The 26,145-nt window shown below is 41.0% G+C and overlaps 1 protein-coding gene and 1 non-coding gene across 2 annotated transcripts; both read left to right on the top strand.

The window, feature by feature from the left end:
- Positions 1-714: 714 nt before the first annotated feature.
- Positions 715-8,923, top strand: LOC131413338 (zinc finger protein 883-like). The gene is made up of 5 exons (XM_058553894.1): positions 715-1,062; positions 1,586-2,041; positions 2,273-2,359; positions 2,581-2,728; positions 7,338-8,923. Exons 2-5 carry the CDS (start codon positions 1,634-1,636, stop codon positions 8,843-8,845), a joined length of 2,151 nt encoding a protein of 716 aa, XP_058409877.1. The 5' UTR covers positions 715-1,062; positions 1,586-1,633; the 3' UTR covers positions 8,846-8,923.
- Positions 8,924-23,091: 14,168 nt separating this feature from the next.
- On the top strand, positions 23,092-23,173 carry TRNAS-GCU (transfer RNA serine (anticodon GCU)). The gene has a single exon. It is a non-coding gene; the product is annotated as a tRNA-Ser (tRNA).
- The last annotated feature ends 2,972 nt before the right edge of the window (positions 23,174-26,145 follow it).

Here is a 26,145-nt window from a genome sequence, read left to right as displayed (position 1 = left end):
AGTGGAGTCATTGGGCTAAATAAGCACAGGAAACAGAAACCTTATTAAGACCTACCTTCTCTCATTGAAGCCCTCAAAACTTTTGTTGGGAGGGGGCAAAAAGAGGAGGAGAGAACAAGCCTTCCGGCCACCATTTGCAACATTACAAGCAAACAACCTGAGAGAAGTTACACTGACGAGATCCGAAAGTCTAGCTATCGTGCTCCTTCCTTAGAGGAAGAGGGTTCTGGGCACAGGACACAGGAGATGAAGGCGCCCAGGAGAAAGGCAGTGAAAAGACAAACAGGTTAGTGATGCTGACCGCAAACGGCCCCCCTCCTGGGAGCGCCCTTATGGAAGAGGGCAATCATTTTTTATCTGTTATCAAGCACTCCTCCAATACATTTTCCGTTAAGAGATCCTGCCGAGTTTGCAAAAGGCGAGAGTCTGAGACTTTTTTTTTAATTGCAGAGATGCAGGAACCGACTTTAGCTTTATCTGTCACTTCATTTACTGCTTCCACGGCTTCTCGTCCCGACCCGCTCGAATTTGAAACGTAGCGTAACCGCCCGGCAGACGGATACGGAGACGCCGGGCACGCGGACGGAGGCGGAGCGCGGCCGCGCGCTCGGGGGCGAGATCCCCGGGAGGCGCCGGATGCGGGGCGCGCGCCTGAGCCGCGGGTTCCGGGGGCAGCGAGCCTGTGCCCCCGCTAGGTGAGCGCGCCTGCGCGTCCTGCAAGTCTCGGTCTCGGCTTTGACCTTCAGAGCCTGGGAGTGGGGGCTCCTGCGGCGCTCCTGACCTGCTGAGCCGCATGGGCGAGCCGGCACCGGTCCCGGTTCAGGCCGAAGGATGCTCGGCGCCCTGAGAGGCACGGGGCTGCGCCCCTGGGGGCAGGCGTCTGTCTTGGAGGCTTCAGGAAGGCCCAGCCGCAAGTCCCCACAGACAGGACTCTGTCCTTGAACTGGGGATCCCCTTCTTGGGAACCTTGCTTCCGACTCTCGGACGAAACCTGGGCCGCTGGCGCTGTGTGAATCTGAGTGGAATTTCTCTCTCCGTTTTGCCAAATGAACATGAAAACAGGTCAATGCTTTTCTGACTGTGATTCGTGACTTTTTCTCTCTCCCAAGCGGGGTCGTATGTACTCAAGTGTGGGAAAACCTTGTGCTAACAGATAAGTCTTAAAATTTTTGCTTTAGTCTAGGGACCACATACACGTACTTAATGTTGGATTTGGAGCAATCTTCCTTTAAGCTCAAGTCGTGGAAGCTTAAGCCTTTCCATTAAGCTCATGACCCCGCCTTCCCCCCTCCATAATATATTTTTACTTATCACCATCTAACATACTATATACTTTTCATATTTTTTCTGTTTATTGATTACCCCTGCTGGAATGGATGCTCCATGATGGCAGGGATCTTTGCTTTGTTCACTAATGTATTTCAAACACCTAGAACAGTTTCTGTACAAGGTAGACCTCTAGTAAATATTTGTGGATTTAATGAATTAATAAAATTAGTTACACTGATTACAGGTCTTCTTTCTTGTGCGGGTTCTTCACAGTATTTGCCATTTATCCCCTTATCACATAATTCTTATTCCCCAGGGTGCCCTCAGAAGCATCCAGTTGAAACTCCAGCAGAAGCCAGGTAGGATGGCTGTGGACACAAGAAAGTCTGCCGGCCAGCTGTTCCAAGCCTCATGGGGTCAGCAGGGACCTGTGATGGTGAAGGTGAAGTTGGAGGAGGACTGCCCCAGGAATCAGGGCCTCAGCATTCCAGAGGACCAGCTCCCTCCCTGGGAGATCTTCAGGCAGCAGTTCAGACAATTCTGCTACCAGGATTCCCCTGGACCACGTATGGCCCTGAGCCGGCTCCGGGAGCTCTGCCGTCAGTGGCTCAGGCCGGAGACACATACCAAGGAGCAGATCCTGGAGCTGCTGGTGCTGGAGCAGTTCCTGACCATCCTGCCCCAGGAGCTCCAGGCCTGGGTGCAGGAGCATCATCCAGAAAGCGGGGAGGAGGCAGTGTCGATACTGGAGGATCTGGAAAGAAAGAGAAATGTACATGTTGGAGGAGACTGGTCTAATATGGTTGTGGGGGAGCTGGAAGCAAAACTTTCTCAAGGGTGGAGGCTCTGAGGGAACAATGGGAAAGCCCAGCATTCAGCAGGGAACTGAGCTTGTTGCTAAGCCAGCCCTGTAAGGAGGGGAGGGGTGGGAAACAGCAGATTCAGGGATGGTGAGTAAAGATACTGAAGGCATTCTGTGAGCATTGTGCTCCTTATTTTACAGGTCATTCAACATTTACAGCAACTAAGAAGTAGGTCATATCACACATGGAAACTAAGTTCAGAGAGGTTGTGTAACTTGGCCGAGGACGCATAGCCAATAAGTGAAGTGACAGAAACAAGGTTTAATCAAACTTTGCTTTGCTTACCTTTCTGGCTGCTTCTAAGTGCCCCAGAAGGTAAATAAGGCCCTGGTTTCTCTCTTCTTCGTCCTAGTCTCCGGGGATATTTCTTGTGGACTCCTCCCTGAGGTTTAGTCCCTGTTAAATTCATGATATCCTTACAGGCTTAATGAGTGCTGCTTGTCTCTAGGTTTCAGCCTGTGCTCTGGAACAGAAAATCCTTTTGCAGACGATGACCCTTCAGACCCTAGAGGAAGAGTCTTCATACAGCTGGGTTCAGCCCCCGGCGATCCAGTTCAAGGGCAAAGGACCTGAGCCCCAAACATCAGAAGAAAGAGGTGAGGCAAGAATTTCTCTAGGGAATTTGGACTGAAATGAACTCTAAGTTGGTTTTTTTGTGAGTGTGACATGTTAATTCCTTGTAATGAGGTTTATTAAAGGACATGACAGGTGACATTCTAGGCAGTAATAGTTAAAAGGTGATAGATCATCTCAGAATAGCCTCAGTAGTATGGTCGGTTTTAAATATCCATAGTTGAATTTTCTGCATATAGTCTAGTAGCAAATATTACTTGCACGTATTTTTTTTTTTTTTTTTAAACAAGGTCAGGCCGAATTAGTTTTTTTTTTTTTTAAAGATTTTATTTGTTTATTTTTTCCCCCCAAAGCCCCAGTAGATAGTTGTATGTCACAGCTGCACACCCTTCCAGCTGCTGCATGTGGGACACGGCCCCAGCATGGCCAGAGAAGCGGTGCGTCGGTGCGCGCCCGGGATCCGAACCCGGGCCGCCAGCAGCGGAGCGCGCGCACTCAACCGCTAAGCCACGGGGCCGGCCCTACTTGCACGTATTTTGATGCTTACATTCTTTGGTAGACCCTGATAGAATATTAACACTGTAAAACTATATTGATTTTTTTGAAAGTTATCTTTTATTATTATCAAAGAAGTATATATGTGTTGTAGAAAGTTAGAAGATACAGAGTCACAAAATAAGAAAATAAAACACAATATTCTATCACCCAGAGATTACAATTGATGACTTTTTATTTTATATATGTATATCTTTTTTTATGTGCATATATATTTATATGTGTATATATACATGTATACACACATAAATATCTTTTACCAAAAAGAGATCCTACTCTATGTGCTATTTTATAACCTATTTTATTCAGTTAATAATCTTCCCTATTCCCTGTCAATACATTTTAATGTTTCTAAACTCAATCCAAATTCAAACTGGCCTGTTTTTCCCAAATTATCTTTAAAGCTGATTTGTCCAAACCAGGATAGAATCCAGGACCACGTGATACATCTAGTTATTATGCCTTTTAATTCTTTTTTACTTTAGAACAGTCCCCCTCACCCATTTTTTCCCATAGCATAGACTTTTTGACGAGCCCAGGCCAGTTTCCCACTCTCTGGAGTTTTCTGGTTGCTTCCTCATTGTGTCATTTACTTTGCTGCCCATGTACCCTATATTTCCTATAAACTGGAAGTTAGATCTAAAGGCTTGAAGGATTCAAGTTACAGATTTTGGGCTAGAATTAGTATCAGGTAATAGGAGACATTAATACTGGCTGACCTACTCTTAAATCACTGGCTTAGGATAACAGTGTGATCCTTCCATTGAACAGATATTTTTTCCCCTGGTAACTAACTGTGTGGTGTCACTTTGGCACTTTGTGAATGGCCGTCAACAAAATAAAAATATTTGATAATCCTTGTATGGGTCAACCATTTTGTTAAGGGCTGCAGAATGATTTTATAATTCTTTCATTCCTTCTATGTTATTAACTGGTGTTCTTTATCATGAAGCTTTCCCTCATCAAATATGTCTATTTGGTCACTTCCTTCTAGGCAGTCATGAGTGATGCTTACTTTTTCCCCCTTTATTTACCAATGTTGAAATTCAAAGAGTGGTTTAATGGGCACCTCAAATGGCATCATGAGATTTTAGGACTTTCTCTGTGTGGTATCATTATGGACTTTTTAGGAATTTTCATTAAATCAGTGTGTTTCAAATCACCACAGTTATTACTCTTTTTATTTATTTATTTTTTTGGTAAGGAAGATTGGCCCTGAGCTAATATCTGTGCCAGTCTTCCTCTATTTTGTGTGTGGGACTTTGCCACAGCATGGCTTGATGAGCAGTGTGTAAATGTCCGTGCCCGGGATCTGAACCCGTGAATCCCGGGCTGCCGAAGTGGAGCATGCGAACTTAACCACTATGCCACCAGGCTGTTCCCCAGTTATTACTCTTTTGAATGTTCAAATAGGCATGTCTTTGGCTTGAGTGGATATCTTCAGTCTTGCTCTTGTCTGTTTGCCTTGACCCTTTTAATTTTGAATGCTTTTTAAAAAATTTTTTTTATTTTTATTGAGCTATGATCAACATAACGTTATATTAGTTTCAGATAATGCTTTCTTTTTGACAAAATAAATTATTCCAGGCTCCCCTTGTACCTTCCCTATACCCAGATTTGGTATCAAGCATTTCTGAGCCTTGGTTCTTTTTAATGGAGAATAAAATCTAGGTGCCAGGAATGTTTTTTATCATTAGGGTAGCACTGCTTCTAGGACATTTCATGGGCAGAGCTAGATGTACATTTTTTTTCTAAAAAACATGACTTCATATTAATGTATTCAATTCCATTTTACCATTACAATGTTCGATTATTTTTCTATATTGTATTTTCTTTCTGCATTTATTTTTGTTAATTCTTTTCTTCTGTTCTCCTTTGGTTTATTTATGTATTTATTTGTTTATTTTAGGTTATAGTAGTTTGTATCAGAGGTGATCCCAGGAAGCATAAGAAGGGGGAATTGAGACAGGACAGAGAGAAAAGCCAATAAAGTGTATGTAAATGAGCAAGCTATCTTGATCTATTTAGTTGTTTTAGCTTCTGAGCTGGATTGATTCATGCATTTTCATTCTTCCTCTATTACTGATGTAAATATTTGATGCTGTGAATATTTCATTGAACACTGGTTTAGATGAATCTCAAATGTTTTGAAAAATGGTGTTTTCGTTATTGTGTTTTAGAAAATCTGAAATTTGTTTGTATTTTGTCTTTGAACCAATAATTGAAAGTTTTAAATTTTTCAGATGGAAGGGCTTGTTTGTTTTCTGATTTTGTTATTAATTTTAGATTTATTGCATTGTGATCAGAGAATATTTGTGTTATTTATACCTTGTAGAATTTATTGTGGTTTTCCTGTGACCCAATAAATAGTTTTCATTAATGTTCACTGCACATCTGAAAAGATGTTCTGTTTTCAGGATACAGAACTTGATATACATATACATCCATAAGATTTAATTTATTGATTTCGTTTAGTAAATCATCTGTATCTTTATTTTTTGTTCATTTGGTGTTTGTTTAGACAGAGGACAATTAAAGTCTACTATTTTTGTCTGTTTATTCTTATATCACCTATAATTTCTGCTTTAGGAAAGTTGCTCCTTTATTATTTTCTGCACAATTATTCATATCTGTTAAACCTTAATTGTAAATTGTATTATTTATTTTAGCATTAAAAAGTCCTCTTTTTCATTTCATTTCATACTTTTGGCCTGACTCCTACCTTGTTCTGAAACTGAGATCTTGATGCCTTCTTTCTTTTTATTTACATTTGTTTAATTTACCCTTGTTCATTCTTTATTCTTAACTTTTCTCATCATTTTATTTTAGATGTGTCTCTTGTATACATAATAGAGTTGAGTTTTGCTCTGTGATTATATCTTATTTTTTTCTTTTAATAGGTAAGTTAATCCATTTGCATTTATTGATGTGACTCATATGACAGTTACATTTTATCTTAATATAAATTCCTTATGTTTTCTGTTTTACATGTCATATATACATATACAAATGTATAAATGTAAGTACAAACATATATACACATATACATACATGTATGTGTATGTGTACAATATGTATTTACATATACATATATATATGCTTTTCAACGTGTGGTTTGTTTTCCCTCATCCTCTTTTTTTTTTTTTTTGGTGAGGAAGATTAGCCCTAAGCTAGCATCTGTGCCCATCTTCCTCCACTTTATATGTGGGATGCCTGCCACAGCATGGCTTCAGAAGCGGTGTGTAGGTCCACACCTGGGATCCGAACTCATGAACCCCGGGCTGCCAAAGCAGACCATGTGACCTTACGCCACCAGGCTGGCCCCATCCCTCATCCTTTCTTTTTAATCGTAGGTAGTTCTCATAGTTAGGAAGCTTTGTATTTTTGTAGTACTGGTATATTAGTTATCAATTGCTGCTTAATAAATTACCACAAAATTAGTGGCTTAAAACAACACACATTTATTATCTCATAGTTTCTGTGAGTCAGGAGTCTGGGTTGGCTTAGCTGAGCCCTCTACTTCAGGGTCTCTCACAAGGTTGCAGTCAAAGCACCAGGGCTGGGGTCGCACCTGAGTTGTGACTGGGGAAGGATCCACTTCCACCCTCACATGGATGTTGGCAGTACTCAGTTCTTTACAGGCTGTTAGACAGAGGGCCTCAGTCCTTTTCTGGCTGCTGACCAGAGGCCACCTTCAGTTTCTTGCCACATGGGATTCATACGGTGGCTTTCTTCATCACAGCCAGCAAGCCAACAGGGAAGGTGTCAACAGACAGTCCACTAGCAAGATGCAGTCTACAATCTTATGTAATCACAGAAGTGACATCCTGTCAACTTTGCCATAGTCTATTGATAACTCAGCCATGCTTTATTCTTTCTCACTTCCACACCTCTGCGACTACCATTCCTTCTACCTTAACTGACATATTTCTCTGAACCCATAACACTAAATAAAGAGAAGATATAATATTCTCTGTTAAAATTACCCTAAAATAAAAATTAACCTTTCCAGCTGTCTATCTCTTAAATTATTTTTGAGTGTATTTTCTCCTCAAATTGTATGGTCTGTTGTTTCAGATGGTGGTGTGAGGACTGAGAACATGACATTAGACACGAAGCAGGAACTTTGTGAAGAAACAGAAAGACATAGGGAGGGGTCTGATGGACATCATGAAACGGTGTCTCAGCCCACCAAATACAGAGGAGACAGTGAACCTACTGGAAGTTTGGAAATGCAGAATGGGGATGCCACAAGTGAAAAAAAATATAAATGTGATGAATGTAGGAAAACCTTCATGTGTATCAGAGGCCTTCAGATGCATAGGAGGATCCACACTGGAGAGAAACTGTACCCATGCACAGAATGTGGAAAGGTCTTTATCAGACGTGCAGAACTTAGCCAGCATCAGGGGCTTCACAGCAAGGAAAAGCCCTATCAATGTAAAGAGTGTGGCAAAGGCTTCAATCAGAAGGCAGGCCTCTTCCAACATCTGAAAATCCACACTGGAGAAAAGCCCCATCGATGTAGTAAATGTGGCAGATGTTTTAGTCGGAGATCACTTCTCACAAAGCATCAGAGTCTCCACACTGGAGAGAAACCTTTTGACTGTGTGGACTGTGGGAAATCTTTCTGCCACAATTCAGACCTCATTGAACATCAGGGATTCCACAACAGAGAGAAACCTTATGAGTGTAATTTATGTGGGAAAGCCTTCAGGCAGCGTGCACATCTTGTTGAGCATCAGCGAATTCACAGTGAAGAAAAACCCTATGAATGTAAAGTATGTGGAAAAGCATTCACTCAGTATGCAGGACTTAACCAACACCAGAGAATCCACACTGGAGAGAAACCTTTTGAATGTCCTATATGTGGACGAGCCTTTAGCCGGAGCTCAGAACTCATAATACATCACAGAATCCACTCAGGGGAAAAACCCTATGAATGTGCCGAGTGTGGAAAAACCTTTAGTGTGAGCTCAACCCTTATCATACATCAGAGGAGTCACACTGGGGAGAAGCCCTATAAATGTGACAAGTGTGGTGAAGCCTTCAGTCAATGCTCAGGCCTTAATAAACACAAGTTAGGAGGGAAGCATGGAAACCCTCCTGAGCCAAGAAAGTATAAGTGTGATGAGTGTGAGAAGACCTTTACTAGGCCTTCTGGCCTGAGGAACCACAAAAGAATTCACACTGGGGATAAGACCTACCAATGTCCTGAGTGTGGGAGGGTCTTCACAAGGGGTGAGCATCTTATTGAACATCAGGGGATTCATGACAAGGTGAAGCCCTATCAATGTAAAGAGTGTGGCAAAGCCTTCAGTCAAAGGACAGGTCTTAGTCACCATCTCAGGATCCACACGGGAGAAAAACCTTTTGCGTGTTCTGAATGTGGGCGAGCCTTCAGCTGGAAGTCAGATCTCAATAAACATAAGAGAGTCCACTCTGAGGAAAAACCTTATCAATGTGAAGAGTGTGGGAAGGCCTATAAGCAGAGAGCAACACTGATCCAACATCAGAGAGGCCACATTGTGCTAAGCCCCGGTGAGGTGACTGGGGTGAAGCCTGCAGTGGAAGCTCAGCCCTGATTAAGCACCAGAGAATCCACCACAACTGGACACCTTGCCTAGATGTTTGGTGATAACTTCAAGTACAATACAGGATTTCTTTTTGACTGACATAAAAATGTTTCTTGAACTTCATTATTTAAACATCAAAGATGTCACATTGCAGAGTTTTCATAAAGGTCATAAATGCTGGAAAAGTTGAGAATTTAGAAGCATTAACAAGGAATTGACCTGTGATTACCTTTATTAAATGCAATGAAGTGTCAGTTAATACAATGAAAAAGGACACAAGGGCAGCTGTAAAAAAATTATATTTTTCTACTGAATTCATGAGTTTTTGTATGTTGTTTTTTCAGAATATTTTGATTTCTAACTAGCTTTAGCATAGCCTAATGTTGAAATTACTTCTATGAGTACCAGTTGAGGACAGTGGAGTATCTAAGAGCTTGAAATGTATGAGGTGAGTGGTCTCTGTTTCCCTCCGTACTCAACCAAGCCTCTGACCAGGAGTGGGTAGCCTGCAGAACCTTCCTGATCTCCACCCCATAATTAACATTTCCTGGTAAATAAAGAGTGTGTTGTATTCCAAGTGATGAAGAAAGCATGGAGATTTTGGCCCCCAGTAGCTAAAAATCTAGTGGGCCCATCATAGCTATAAAGCCTAAAGCATAAATTTCTCATTGTGAGAGCTGACAAAGGAGAAGGACAGAAGGGAAGAGGGAAAACCAAGATGTTCATTTCAGCATTTTCACCTCCTACAAATTATATTTACCCAACTAAAACCTCTTTCATCTTCAGCACTACCTATGTCCTCAGTCAGTGATGTGAGGGATTGCTAAAGCTGATAATAGTTTTCAAATAGTAGGAGAATATTTCCTCATTTTTTTGTGCTATCCACAATGTAACAGTTATAGATGTAACACCCTTTTAAGTTTAATCTTCATTGTTAACATTTTCTTCAACACTTGCTCAAATCCGGACGGCCAGCGAATAAACTTGGCTCCTCCTTTCCTCTGATTGATGTTTGCATGATGTATCTTTTTCCATCTGTTTACTTTCAATGTACTTTTATCATTAAATTTGAAATAAGTTTCTTGTAGACAGCATATACTTGGGTGATGTTTTTAAATTCACACTGCCAATCTTTGTCTTTTAGTTGCTGCATTTAGACAATTTCTGTTGAATGTATTATTGGTATTTTAAGGCTTAAGTCTGCCATTTATTTGTTGTCTGTTTGCTCTCTGTGTTGCATTTCTCTGGTTTCTTTTTCCTGCCTTCCTGTGGGTTACTTATACCTGTTTTTAGAAGTCCATTTTGATTTATATATAATGTTTCTGAATGTATCTCTTTATATGGCATCATTGTCCTTGATGAAAGCTGTTATTTTGAATTGGCTTTCAACCCACATACGCTCTACACAATTCTCTCCAAGAAATACATAGTTTTTGTTAACGTTGACTTGAGAATGACCCTGGACAGTAGTACAATCATTCTAAAAATATGTGGGGAGTTAAACTGAGTTTGATACTTATCAAAGTCTGTGTTTGTTAGTTTTCTCTGTTACCTGTTATGTCTTATGCCTCAGGAGAGTCACTGATGAGACCCAGCAGAGGGAGCCCTGCTACTTGAGGTAAGAATGGCTGAGAGCAGGAATCTTTGTTTTATTCACTAGTATATCTCAGCACTTCAAACAGTACCTGACATGTATTAGTTGTTCCATAAATACTGAATGAATGAAGGAAAGGAGATTCCTGGGCCTTTTGCAGCTCTGAGTTAATTATTAGTGGCTGAGGCCAGAGACACACATCAAGGAGCTGATCCTGGAGCTGCTGGTGATTAAGTTCTTCCTGACCATCCTGCCTAAAAGAGCTATAGGACTAAATTCAAAACATAATCCAGGGAAAATGATACCTTTGCTGTGGAGAAATCTGGTAGACAACACCTTAACCAAGTAATCAAACAACGTAGCTAGTAATGGAACAAACTGATATCATATGGTTCCTGATATGATTGCTTCACTGAAAAGGACACATCATCACTTGTGTAGTATTGCTGGAAAAAATGTATAACCTGAATCTAATCAAGAGGAAACCTCAGACAAACCCAAATTTGGGGGCAGGGAGGAGTTCAATAGAACAACTGGCCTATGCTCCTCAAAAATATCAACATTATGAAAGACAAAGAAATGTTGACGAATTGTTTTAGGTTAAAGGAGATTAAAGAAAACAACTAAATTCAATGTGTGAGCCTAGGTTGGAGTGACTTATATAAAGGACATTATTGGGACAATTGGCATAATTTAAGCATGGACTATACATTCAATTAATAGTATTGCATCAGTGTTCAGTTCCCTGAGTCAATAATTGTATTGTGGTCACAAAAGAGAATGTTTTTGGAAGATACATGCTGAAGTATTTACGGATGAAGGATCATGGTACTACAACACACTTTCAAGTGTTTTAGTGGTTTAGCAAATAATAATAGCAGTAGTAAAATATATATGGAGGAGAAAACAAAACTGGCAAGCAATAATAGGTGAATCTAGGTGAAAGGTATACATATTCATTATACTGTTCTTACAATTTTTTCTAAGTGAAGGTTGGAAATAAAAGCAATGCCTCCAACAAAAACAAACCCAAAGAGTGAATATGAGGTATCGGTTTTTATAGGAGAATTTGTGGAGAGTGTGTTATAAACCAGAACATCTTGTAGAAGCAGGGAGATATGTTATATCAGTATAGGAAAGGTTGGAATGTACTCTGGACCAGTACTAGTCCTTTTTATATCCTGGGTTGTATTGACAGCTGGACTATAATACTTAAAATTGTTCATGTTTAAGGATGGTTTTTCTCATTAGATTTCTTTTTTCAAGAGAGGTCAATTTGCCCTGATTGTAACATCTACATTTTCTACTGGGTGATTATCAGGCTCCTTTCCAGACTCAGGACTCCTCTAAGATGAACTCATCCACCACTTACCTAACTCTTAGACATTGAAATTCTTGTAACTACAGTTCTACCTTGCTAGGCATAATCATTAAATAATGCAGTTTTAGCACTGGAAGGAATCTAAAAACTTACTCATTCCTTCCTCAAACCTTTGTCAAGTGCCAACCCTGTGCCAAGCATACACAGGAATATGATACAAAAAATAAGTTTCGTAAATGCATATGCAAAATGGGTATACCTCCAAGATGAAAAGTGTGTTCCCGAAAAGAATCTTTCCTCTTTTTTGTTACTTGGTTCATTGTTGCTAATATATTTGTGATACTCAGTGCAGAAGCTTGATTTGCAGCAGGTTTCAGACCACTGCTCCTGACTTCTACTGGATTTATGGAATGTATAAGGCAACATAATTGCCTGTCACTAGCAAGAAAAACTGGCCCAGCTATGGTAGGAATATTGGTGAATTTAAGTCTCCCTTAGGCCATCTAGTCTGCTAATTTGTCATTCTGTCACTTTTCTGCTCTACTCCCTTTGATCCTCCAAAAATAAGACTCTCTTCTTACTTTCTTGGTCATAGAGAATGTTTTCCCGTATCTCTTTTTATAGTTTTTACCTCCTACTTCCATGGTGAATAGAAATATCATTTCTCTTACAGACCAATGATATTTTATTATCTCCAGGTTTCAGCCTATCCATACAATGTTTTCTTAAACGAAATGGCAACTATGGGAGTAATAAAAGTTATTAAATGTGTGTCGGGCCATAAGACCTAACTCAAGTGTGAAGTGCCACAATTCCAACTCTTTTTTTATTGGGATCTATTGACACATTAGCTTCAGGTCTACAGCATAATGATTCAATATTTGTATATACTGCAAAATGATCACCACAATAAATCTAGTTAATATCATCACCACATGTAGTTAAAAAATTTTTTCCTTTTGATGAGAACATTTAAGATCTACTCTCTTAGCAACTTTCAAATATACAATACAGTATTATTAACTATAGTCACCATGCTGTACGTTACATCCTCATGACTGACTCATTTTACAACTGGAAGTTTGTACCTTTTCACCACCTTCGCCTATTTCACTTTCCCCACCCCACCCCACAACTGCCAGTCTGTTGTCTGTATCTGAGTTCAGTTTGTTGTTTTAGATTCCACATATAAGTGAGGTCATACAGTATTTGTCTTTCTCTATCTGACTTATTTCACTTAGTGTAATGCCCTCAAGGTCCATCAGTGTTGTTGCAAACAAGAAGATTTCCTTCTTTTTTATGGTGGAATGATATTGCATTATGTATATATCACATTTTCTTTATCCATTCATCCATCAATGGACATTTAGGTTGCTTCCATGGCTTAGCTATTGTAAATAATGCTGCAATGAACATGGGAGTGAAGATATCTTTTCAAGTTAGTGTTCTCATTCTCTTTGGGTAAATACCCAGAAGTGGAATTGCTGGATCATATGGTAGTTCTGTCTTTACTTTTTTCAGAAACTTCCATAGTTTTCCATAGTGGCTGCACCAATTTACATTTCCACCAACAGTGCACAAGGATTCCCTTTTTTCCACATCCTTGCCGACACTTGTTATTTCTTGTCTTTTTGGTGATAGCCATTCAAACAGGTGTGAGGTAATATCCATGGTTTTAATTTGCATTTCCTTGATGATTAGTGATGTTGAGCATCTTTTTATGTACCTATTGGCCATCTGTGTGTCTTCTCTGGAAAACTCGATCCTCTGTCCATTTTTTAGTCAGATTGGTTTTTGTTTTGTTTGTTATTGAGTTGTATGTGTTCTTTATATATTTTGAATATTAACCCTTAAGCAGATATGTGATTTGCAAATATTTTCTCTCATTTGGTAGGTTGCCTTTTCATTTTGTTGATGGTTTCCTTTGCTATGCAGAAGCTTTTTAGTTCGATGTAGTCCCACTTGTTTATTTTTTGCTTTTGTTGCCTTTGCCTTTGGTGTCAAATCCAAAAAACCATTGCCAAGACCGATGTTAAGGAGCTTACCGCCTATGTTTTCTTCTAGGAGCTTTATGGTTTCAGGTCTTACATTCAAGTCTTTAATCAATTTTGAGTTAATTTTTGTATATGGTGTAAGATAGTGGTCCAGTTTCCTTCTTTTGCATGTGGCTGTCCAGTTTTCCCAACACCATTTTCTGAGGAGACTGTTCTTTCCACATTGTGTATTCTTGGCTCCTTTCTCGTAAATTAATTGACCATGTATGTGTGGGTTTATTTGGGAACTTATATTCTGTTCCATTAATATATGTCTCTTTTTATGCCAATATCATACTGTTTTGATTACTATAGCTTTGTAATATAGATTGAAATCAGGAAGCATGATGCCTCCAGCCTCATTCTTCTTTCTCAAGATTGCTTTGGCTATTTGGGATCTTTTGTGGTTCCATACACATTTTGGGATTGTTTGTTGTATTTTTCTGAAAAATGCTACTGGAATTTTGATAGGAATTGCTTTGAATCTGTAGATTGCTTTGAGTAATATGACATTTTAACAATATTAATCCATGAGCATTGAATATCTTTCCACTTATTTGTGTCTTTTTCAGTTTTTTTCATCAATATCTTGTTGTTTGCAGTGTATAAGTCTTTCGCCTCCTTGGTTAAATTTATTCCTAGGTATTTTAATCTTTTTGATGCAGTTGTAAATGGGATTGTTTTTTTAATTTCTCTTTCTGATAGTTATTAGTGCATAGAAATGCAACTGATTTTTGTATATTGATTTTGTATCCTGCAAATTTACTAAATTTGTTTATTAGTTCTAACAGTTTTTTGGTGGAGTCTTTAGAGTTGTCTATATATATCATGTCATCTGCATATAGTGACAGTTTTACTTCTTCTTTTCCAATTTGGATGCCTTTTATTTCTTTTTCTTGCCTTGTTGCTCTGACTAGGACTTCCAATACTATATTGAATAAAAGTGGCAAGAGTGGACATCCTTGTCTTGTTCCTGTTCTTAAAGTAAAAGTTTTCAGCTTTTCACTGTTGAATATGATGTTAAGAGCGGGTAATGTTAATTGAGAGAATTGTTAGCCTCCAATGCAACTTGGATGGTCAGGTCACTTTTCTGGGATAAAGCAGCTTGCATTCTTGTTTAATCACCTGCTCATTTCAAGCCAATTAGGAGAAATTAACACTTAATATCTACAACCAAGCAATAGCTTTGCCAGAACTCCGGAGGTGAGGAAAAGGTTAAGTTAGTGTCTGCCTTTAAAGAGCAATTGACATCCACAATCTGAAAGACCTGAATACAAGCCCCAAAGAAAGAAGAGCATTTTGAATGAAATTGGAAAAGACAAAAACAGTGTAAAATGTCTGAAGATCAATCACTGAAACATCATCTGGGAAAGGGGAAGGAGAGTGTTTGGCCTTTTTTTCCCCCCATAATTCATTGAGAAGCAGACATGTCTCTGAGAATTGTCTTCAAACACTAAATAAAAGAAATAGAGCCATGTCAAAGTTTAACGTAATTTCTCATAAGGTATTTTTATCTTAGCGGAAATGCTGGTTCCCAGCCTTTGGCACGGGTTTATCAACCAACACAAGCCCTTGATAAGGCACAGCCTGACCCAAAATCTTGTGATTCCGAAGTCCTTCAACAAGGACAACTAGTCACTTCCAGAAAATGGAAAGAGGATATTTTGAGATTCTATTCTTTAACTCTAGGGATATGAGAGTTTTGTATTCTCTTAAAAGTAATGTTAAAGGTAGAATTTTAGGAATGTTTGTAATTTCTTTTAAAATAGGAAACAGAAGTTGTAAAAATAAAGAAATAAGGGCAAAATAGCAAGTGAGCATTGGTTCATTAAAAACTCTGGAAAAGCAACTCCTGCAACTACCAAGCCAGCCTCACTTGGCAGAGGGATAAGGGCCTTAATCTCAAGGTCCAATTAATACCCAGGGAATGTTCCAGCACTGGGCCAATTTCCAGGAAGCTCCTTCTGCATCCAGCTCATTTGCATTCCAGGGTAAGAGAACATGTCAGCTACTAGCTCTCCACCAGATTTTTCCTATATCTGGTCTCCCGGAAACAAGAAGAGGGCCATTTGAAAAGGCCTTTTGTCCACTGTGGTCTTGGGAACATCAGCTACTTGGGCGGGTGAAAATTATGGCCCTGCTAGGATCCCGATCTTAACGTGGGAAAATGTTGGAACCTCTGCCTGGTCACTGTCCACCCTAATGTCCCCACCCCCCAACCCGAATTTGAATATTTCCAAATCCTAAGTTCCCCTGTTAACAGTTTGTTTACCTACCGAAAAGAACCGGAGGGGTATGCAGCAAAAGGGAGGATTGGGCAGCTTTCCTGGGATCTCACACCATAGACTCCCCATTTCAGAAACCCAAGTGCGCATCCCAGCAAAGCGAGACAGGCATCAGCCCTGTTACCACCGCCGAAATTCCCAAGATTTCACCAGGTATCTTCCTTGATTTTCTTCTCCGTGAGTCTGGAGACACATAATTCTCCAGGAGAGCGTGGACGGGACCTGGTCCCCAGCTGCCTCGCGGCTGCAAACAGGGGCAGTTTTGAAACATTAGCCAAGATTCTCCTTCAGGTGGGAAAGGTGCAGCTCTGGGCAGCTGATTTGAATGGACGTAGGGACTGTGACCGAGGGAAGAAGAGCCACGGGCTAGCGCTCTACAGAGCTAGGTACATCCACAGCTTCCCCATCTAGAGAACCGAAGCCCAGAGTAATGTCCTTCGAAAGCCGCCAGAAAACTCGAGGGAGGCCGTTCCCTGTGCGCTGAGCAAATTTTGTTTCACGGCTTTTGGGTTGGTATTTGGCAAATTTGGTCCTAAGAGTGGCATCTGGCCTTCACCGCGCTGTTTCGCTTTAAGGCTTTTGACACCACAGGTTTCCCGCTCAAGCCTAAAATAAACCACTCTATCAAACTTGATTGCATCTCCATTGAACTTTAGGGGAAAATAATTGGAAATTTCTGCGTTTGAAATACTGCGTGGTAGTTAAAAGCATGCACTGTGGGGACAGATGGCCCCGTTTAAACGGCAGCTCGGCCACTCTGCGGTGTAACCCTGCGCAGGCAGAAAGGTGAGAACACCCACCTTGTAAGCGCGGTTCTGGGGTTCCACGAACTAGTAGTGCCTGTAAAGCGCTCTGAAGAGTGCTCGGCAGAGTCCGCGCTATGTAAGTGTCTGCCATTATTATTCTTACTCAACTGTCAACGATTTTAGAAAACAGAAACTAGGAGTTATGTAAACCTACAGAGAGCGCCCCCCTCGCCCCCAGCCCCGGACCTCGAGCAGCATGTCAGGTTTACTGGCATCGCCACCAACTTGTGCTCCACGGGCTGCGCTTTCCGGGGAATAAAGTAAAAGTTAAAGCTCAGAGTGCGGGGCCGTCGCTGACGAGGAGTCTTCAAGTTGTTGGTCAGGTGGTGAAGGCTTGGGGCCAGCGGGCGGGTGAGCCCTTCCCACGCAGCTGTGAACACGTGGACCGCCATGTTCTTCAATTTTGTAGTTTTATGTACAAGCCTTTAGGTTATTGATAAGGAATTTCTGACAAATAGTGTAGTAAACGCCTCCCTCAGCTTTTCTTGTCAGCAGAGTTATTATATATGTCTTTGCTTATCTCCTTATACTTTCCCTGACCATTTTATTAATTCCTCCTGTGCAGGGACCATAACATCTGGCATATTTATGCGATGAAGCTAAGTTAAACATTTTGTAATTTTTATTGGCAATCTTTCAACATACAAAATGTAAAGAAAGTCAACACAATGTAGCCTCATGCATCCATCACCCAAATGCAAGAATTAGGAATATTTTTGCCGATCTCTTTTTATATATATGCCAACATTTTTCCTCCTGTACTTTAGAGCAAAATCCAGGCATCATATCATTTTATCCATAAAGAATTCAATATGTAAGAGACAGAGAATTTTAAAATATATTCACTGCTTGTTTAGAGGGGAGGTCTATAGGGAAAAAATGACTTCTTCAGATTTCTTTATCTTATGTTGTTTTGATCAGTGTGTTAATTTTCTTAGAAGGGTCTTAAAATAAAGGATCAGGTGAATGATTCCACTGCAGAAAGTTGGGGCAGAGTTTTGCTTACATGGTCAGCAAGATAATTTTCCTCCTAGGGATCAATGTTAAATACCGATCTTATCCCTATTTAATTTGAACTTAATCAGCAATATTGTTGGAGAACAGAGTCACCTAAATCTTCATGTTCATGGCAATGTGTGGTATCGTCCCTCATTTCTCTGCTCTACTTGAATGCCCTGAAATTGTCTCCTCAAAGTCTCTTTTCTCCAGCTTTCGTATTGCTTTTTATATTTAACCTGGGACATTGTTCTAGTCAAAGCACACTCTTTACAGAAGCTTGCACTTAGAATATTCAGTTTTCAAGACTGATCTGCCACCTTTGCTAGGAAGACATCTACTAATAAATTATTTTTATTCCAGTTAATGTGGATTCAAACAAATTGGCTGTCAAAACTTTTGCAAGAGTGGAGGTTTTCTTAAAAGTTTTCCCTATTCCTTTGAGTAAATTATGTACAAGTTAACCTTGCAGTATTTAAATAAATGGACAACGGAAAGAATAGAAGTGTTAAAAATGGGAAATAAACCAAAGAATTAGCAAATGATTTCCTATGAATTAGATTTACTGTAAGAAAGAGAAAATTCCAGAATCTTTACCATTTGTAGTTAAAATCTTGAACAAGGAAAGAGAGTTACTCATTATGGATATAAATCCGATATTTTTTACAGTCCTTTAAAAAGCCAAATTCTTCCGCTGACTCTAATATGAAGGGAAAAACATTCTACCTCAGGCATTTCGCCTGCCCAGGTTTATGTCCAGGCTTAGCATGCAAAAGCTGAATTGTCATTCCCACAATACCTGCTACTCCCCCAATCTCCCCAGTTTCAATAAACATTGTCTCCATTTGCCCCATCACTCAAGTCAGGAGCATGAAAATCATCCTTGTTCCTTCCCTGTCACCAGCTGTTCAGGTTTGCCTGGGACTGAGGGGGCTCCCAGAAAGGAGAAACTTTCCGTGCTGAAAAAGGAAAGTTCCAGGCAAACTGGAAGTAGTCAGTCATCCTACATGTCTCTCACAGTGTGTATCCAAATCATTCAGGTCTCGACGATTTTATCTCCAAAATATGTCTTGGATCCATCTACCCCTCCATTCCCATCGCCTCTCTTCTAGTCCAAGCCAGCACCATCTCTCATGCTGACTGGTCTGCTCACCTATTCTCTCCAGAGCAGCCAGAATGATCTTTCAAATATATTAAGCAGATCACATCCCTCCTCTACTTATAAACTTTCAATAGGTTCCCTTTGCAATTTGGGTAAAATTTCAAATCCTAAACATGGTGTGTGTTCAATGCCTGTGTGATTTGGCCAACCTCTTCAAGTGCCATTTCCGCACTGTCTCCCTTGCTCGCTTCTGTTCAGATCACACTGGCCTTCTCTCAATTTTTCCAACTTCCCTGGTTCTTCCTGCTTTGGGAACTTCACATACGCTTATCACTCCGCCTGGAATACCCTTTCCTTCACTTTTCTCCTGCCTAACCCCTACTCTTCTCTCAGGTTTTATCCTAAATGTCACTTACTTACCCAAAGATATCTATTCAGAGACACGTTTTCTAATCTCTCACTTAATGTTAATTCTTTCCTGTGGTTTTTCTCATGATGCTCTACATTTTTCATATCCCTTAACAAAATTCGTGATCGTGTACTTATTTGTGTTCTTTTTTTGTTTAAATGTCTGTCTCACCCACTAGACAGTGTGCAGTGTGCATAGCACAGTGCCCAGAATAGAAAAGACGTTTGTTAAATAATTGTTGAGACAACAGATGCATGGATGGTGGATGGTGTGATTTCATCATGCTCAAATTGCAAATTTATTTCGTTGTAGATTTGCTGCAGTCTCTCCTCTTTCTGAAACCACAGAATATTAAAAATGATCTAAACAAAGATATTCCAAGCTTGAACAGTAAATCCCCAGACTACTCAGTGATTTAGCCCAATCTGTACATGTAGGGAAGAAGAGAGAAACTGGAATAACAGGCACAGAGGACAATAAGATCACCTGAAGAACCTTAGAGGCTGAAGGGTCAGGAAGATAAGAAAGTTATAAGGGAAAGAGACTGGAACACAGGGGACTAATGCAGGGCACCTAAGGGGAATTTTGCTCAAATTCTGCTTCAGAGGGGTGTGTAATCAAGTTTCTTTTTCTGGAAATCATATGCCCTGCCTGTGGAAATGCAAAGTACAACTCAGATACCCATTGAGAAAAGGTGGGGTAGTACAGCCCTGATCCTCTGTAGTTCGGTGAGAAGTAAGAAGCGAGGTTAGGAAGCTTTGGTAGGAAGAAAGCTCATGCAGGAGCTTGAGGTACAAAACCATGATTACAATCACTATGCTATAGAACACAATTAAAAGGGGGCTTTCCACTGTCCTGAAGTAGTTTGTGGAATCAGACCTCTTACAGGTAATGTCTGCCAGCTTGACCTGTAAGATGTCAAGATGAAACTCTATCCTATCATATATAAAAATTGTTGTTAAATCTAGCGGTCATTTCCTAATTAATATTTTCATATCTGAGCAGCATTTGGCTCTGTTCACCACTTTAAATAATTTGTTTAAATTTATCTTTACTTTTAAAAATTAAATTACTAAGTAACACCTACTCATGGTAAAGAAAAAATTAAATCTTGAAAAAATGTTTAATATGGAAAGTTAAAAAGCTTCAGATAACAGCTGTTAGCAATTGGCATATATCCTCAGGATGCTTATTTTTATATCAATCAGAGTCTTCCAGAAATTGCAAAAGGTTCATGCCATCTTCTTCCCAACTTATAAAAAATAAAGAAATGCCAAACAAAATTTGAACATATTGGGATATATTTAAAATTCTTCATATATACACAACGGTTGTATGTATAATACATACTTAATAGACATACACATATATAATACTCCTTTGAAGATAACTTGAAAAGTCTAAGTTTGGGACCTTCATAAAATTGAGGCTGAAGCTAAATGGCTCTCACTGATATTAAATATCTAAACTCTCTCAGTCTATCATCTAAAACAAACAAAAATACTATACACACTGTTCTGCAACTTGCCTTTTTTTTTAACTTAACAGTGGGAAAATATTGGTAAGTTACTACATGTAGATCTGTATTATTCTTATTAATGATAACACATTACTCTAATGTTTTGTTTAATCATAAGTTATTTAACTAAGTATTCCATTTTGGTGGGCATTGGGTAGTTTCCAATGTTTAACTGTTATACGTAGCGCTCCACTGAACTATGTGTGTACATGTGTGTGTGTGTGTGTATTTTTTTTCACACTAGTGGTGGCATTTCTCTAGTATAATTCTTTACTAATGCGTCGACTATTGGGTTTAAGGAAAGGAAGAAGAAAGGAAGGGTACAAACTTTGTACATTTTAATAAGTCTTATGCAATTGTCCTTCAGTCTGGTTGGGCCAATTTGCACTTGCACAGACAGTATTTCAGAAATCTAGAGTGGGAGCAGAGGAAAGAGAATGATATATTATTGTTTTAAATGGCATACCCTACATATAAGTTAGGTGGAGTGTCTTCAGAAATGTTCATCAAGCATTTGATTTTCTTCTGTGCATTGACCATACATGTTTTTTGGTTCTTTTTTTCCTACTGTGTTTTCTTTTCTTATTGAATATAATTTCATGTAGTTAATTATTAGTTTATTATTTATTTATTAATAAAAACAACTACAATAATGTCAAATGGCTTACAACGAGATTACTATTTACAAAACAATTTTCTAAGCATTTTACTGATATTAACTAATTTAATACTCATCACAAACTTGTGATTTAAACAAAGAAGAACTAGGATTATTAACCCAAGAGATTTAATTAATCGAAAATATTCCCTTTAGTTACCTTTATTCTGATGCTTAGATTTTGTATTAAATTTAGAACATTTCATCTGTTCATTTAGCAACAGTTATTGTTCGCTTTCTCTGGCACTGGTATAATAGGATGAGCAGGACAAATGTATTTCCTGCCCTCTAGTTGGAGGGAGAATGGTCTAAATCAAACTTCAGTGAAACTCTTTCTTAGTTGATAGCAGAGATTCCAGCCTGACAGCTTTCCCTAGGAAGAGTTCTTAAGTTTCTGGTGTGAAATGAAGTTGCACTTGAATCTCTGAAGAGCGAATGTGAGCGGCAGTGGATGACTAGAAGTGTAACAATACGCTCGCCCCACTCAGAAGAACAAGCAAGATTGTTTCATTCAGTGTTGTGGATGAAGTGCCCCTGATGGTGGTTTTGAGCTGACAAAAGACATTTTGAAATTCGGTGAACGTGGGTGAGAGAGAAAAGAGTCCCTCCCAACAAAGTTGACAAGAGAGCTAAGAGGGTTCGGAGGGAGAGAAAAAGCAGCAACATTGTCGTGTAAAAGAAAGTTCCCCTTTCTAAAAGTATGCAATAAGTATAAAAAAGCACACAAACTCTCACGAGTGGAAGAGGCTTCTTGATAGTCATTTTATCACTGAGGTTCTCAGAGCGGGAAGAGACCTTAGGGGTTACCCAGTTTGGCTTCCCAGGTGGGGGCTGGAGTTAGTAATGTGGCTTAGGAAAGAGCCGCAGCAAGGACCCTGTACTGTCCCTCCTGCATCAGGGGTTACCCACCCCACCCACCCTGCCCAGTGTTGCTAGCAGTCAGGCTAAACCAATCTTGAGGTATGATACAAACGACCTCCCAGGAGGGATCTCGCGTTTCTCTGCTTTTCTCCAAAACACGTTCTCACCCGTTGCTGATTTATCACAGACTGAGCAATGCCACGTCCTAGAGAGGGCTTGTTACAAACGCAAATAAAAGGAATCGCAGAGCCAGGTTTCTGGTACCACTCAGAACGCAGGAATCCCAGCAGAAGTTTTGATCAAGAGGAAAGGAAATGGGTCCCTCGAATGCGAATGCAGCGGCAGAGGGACCCTGTGAATGTCTGGGTGGATGGAAGTCTCCGGCACGCAGGGCGGCGGGCTGGAGCGGAGTCGGCGAGCCAGGGTTGACTGGCATCCAACAATGTGTGCCAGGCCTGGTTTTACCTGTTATTAGGCATTCGCCAAGTATTTCACCGCTCTTAAGTGTCAAATCCATCGGTTTTGCGGTGGTTGTGAAATGTACTTTAAGACGCCAGACTCAAACGGTGATTGTGACAATTCAGCCAGGGAAAGGGCGATGAGATACATTGCTACAAAATGTCTGGCGGTACTGGTGGGAGGAAGAAGTTGAAAGAAGGAGGTTCCCACATGACGAGGTGGCCGAGTGGTTAAGGCGATGGACTGCTAATCCATTGTGCTCTGCACGCGTGGGTTCGAATCCCATCCTCGTCGGGTCGGCTGGCTAAGCATTACAACGGAAAAACACTTCCTTTTGGTGAGTTAATTCCGTACTCACCACCCAGATGAGTAATTTCCTCTAATCCTTCCTGTTCTCTGCTTCCTCAGTAGCACTTTCTGTGGCTGTGAATTTAATTTATCAATTGATTTATTTGATTCATGTTTCATTCCCCCACCAAATTTTTATTCCAAGTTTTGCTTAGCAGAGACTCCCCATCGAGGAAACAATTGAAGAATTAATTGAGGAACATAGAAAAACATTGCTTAACAAATATAAAGGAACTGATAAAATTACCCATAGAGTAATGTACACGAAATTATGTATACTAAACCTTATGGGTTATTTAAGGCATTTTCAGGCTAGTTTTATCTCTACTGCTAATTTTTTCTATTATCTTTTATGCTAACTTTAAAAGCAACCATTATTGTCAAAGGACTCCTATCTTTGACAAGGAGGAGTATGTGTCTCTTAGAGATATGACAAAACATAAAAGTACTTGTCATACATTCCCTTTTAGGGCTAAGTATTTCTTCCTGAGAAAAGCAAAGAAAATTGCGAGTATTGTGTAGTTTCTACCTGTGACTTCCATCTTGGCAGACCTTTGGAAGAAAAAAAAAGAATAACATTTCTTCATTTTATTTATTTTATTATTTCCATTTTCTGATAAGTACTACATTCACGTGATTCAAAAAATATAAAAAGCTATATAGCAAAGTTTTGTCACCAATTATCCTTCTCGTCAGTTGGGTACTATTAGCTGTCATGTATGCCCTTTTGGATATACCATTTTGCTTGTGTGTGTGTCTATATGTGTAATATAAATGTCTAGAGGCATATACGCTGTGTTCTATGATGTCTTCACTTGTAAGATATTGCCACATTTCCTCCATAGGGGTTGTATTGATTTATACTCCTAGCCAACAAAGTAGAAAGGAGACCAGACCGTATCTGCTTACGCAGCGCTATAGGAGGGATTATTATTTCAACTAGCATTGTCACAGGTCATCTAAATGGAAGCACAAGCACTCACAGTGAAAAGGAAACAATTAGGAATCTTGAGTCCTCATAAACTAAGTGGCCTTTATTTATTACATATTTTCTGTATAACCACTGGCAGGTTATAAATTGGGCTGATTAAATGTGTAAGATTTAACGGATTTTAGGGATTGGTGAGGTTGAGCCTTTGTGTGGTTTGAAGGTAGAACTCATTTGTTTTATTAGAATGAAAATTTAAAATGTCTAAATCAGAGCTCTGAAATCGGATCACTGGATTCAAAACATTAGCTCTCACTCAACAGATGAGATAACTCTAGCTCAGTGGTTCTCCAAAGTGTGGTTCCCCCAAGCAACACCATCCTCATCACCTGGAGACTTGTTAGAAATACAAACTCCAGGGCTGGGGCCCAACAATTTGTGCTTTAACAAGCTCTCCAGGTAATCCTGACTCATGCTCAAGTTTGAAGCTACTGCTCTAGTTTTGTTTTGTTTCAAAACATGGTTAACCTAGTTTCTGTCCAGCTTGGTAACATCTTTTCTCCCCAGGACCCACGTTTCTCCCATCTTTCCAACATCAACATGAGCGTCTATCCTGAACCCTCCCGGCTCTGCCAGATTTACTCTCTCTAACTCCTACTCTGTCCGTGTGCAAAAAGCTAGGACCCACAGAACAAGCTAATGTGGTGTCAAAGACAGCAGCCAAAGACCACCAGGAGCAAGTCTGTAGTCTGACAAAATCATTTTATTGAATCAACACAGCGACAGGATACTCCAGAGTAACCGACAGGACACCCCAGAGTAGCCGCTCCACAAGAGGAATGAGAGAAGCGTCTTTGGTTAAGGATTGAGTTTCCGTTGAAGGATTCTGAAGAGGCTCTATGGGAGGCGGGGATCTAGGTTGGTGGCTGTTTCTGAGGCGGGATTAGAAGAAGCGAGGATTAACTAGGAATTGGGTATTGTCACGAAAAGAGGGCAGTTTTAGGTATCCCCAGTAATAGGTGGGTGTAGAAGAGCGCGTCTGGAGCATTCCAAGGCAGTAATCACTCAAGGAGGGGGCCGTTGTGGCGTTTTGCGGCTGCTGCGTGATCTGGGGGAAATAGTGTTCCTGTTAACTTTGCAGCTGGCTTTACCTGTCTCTGTTCCCAGCCTGACAACGGCAGCGTCGCTTTTTTCTTTTTCAACTGGAGCAATTTCCTTCCTTTCCGTCTAGACAAGTTTCTACTCTTTCAGTGGACATTTCCGATCCCTAAGCCTCGGCTTCGGGGAATTATCCTCCGGGTGCTCCGCCTGTGGGCGTTTGGGAGACTTTGGAGAGGCAGCAGACAGAGGTTCCCTGGGTTTCATCCGAGGCCGAGGGCCCAGGAGGCCAGGCGCGGAAGTATTGGCAGCCGCAGAGGGCGCTCCGCCCCGCCCCGCGCCCCGGCCCGCCCCCGTGCCCCGCCCCCCCGTGCCCCGCCCCCCCGCGCCCCGCCCCCCCGCGCGCCCCGGCCCCGGCCCGCCCCCGTGCCCCGCCCCCCCGCGCCCCGCCCCGCCGCGCGCCCCGGCCCCGGCCCGCCCCCGTGCCCCGCCCCCCCCGCGCCCAGCCCCGGCCCCGCCCCGCCCCGCCGCGCGTCCCCGCCCCCCGCCGCGCGCCTGATAGCTTCCAGGATCCGCCGCCAGGGAAGTTTGCTCGCCTCGGGGAGAGCTGGGTGCCTGGACAGTGGGAACCCGAACTCCCCAATTCTCTGCCCGCTGCTGGTTTCCGAGGCGTTTCCAAGCTAGGGTTGGGGTTGGGTTGGGGGTGGACGGTGAGGAAGGAAGAAGCGAAAGCAGACGAGCGTGAATGTCTGGGTGACTGGGGAGGTCTCCTCTCCCAGAGGTGGAGAGTGACCCGGACGCGCGCCCCGCAGAGAAGAAAGCGCAGCCCCCGGCCGGAGGTCGGCGGTAGGGTGGCCAGATAAAATACAGAACACCCAGTTAAATTTGAATT

This window comes from Diceros bicornis, chromosome 14 (genome assembly GCF_020826845.1).
Source record: "Diceros bicornis minor isolate mBicDic1 chromosome 14, mDicBic1.mat.cur, whole genome shotgun sequence".
Classification (NCBI taxonomy): Eukaryota; Metazoa; Chordata; class Mammalia; order Perissodactyla; family Rhinocerotidae; genus Diceros; species Diceros bicornis.
The sequence above is the reverse complement of the archived record's forward strand: the minus strand, read 5'-3'. Positions and strand labels throughout refer to the sequence as shown.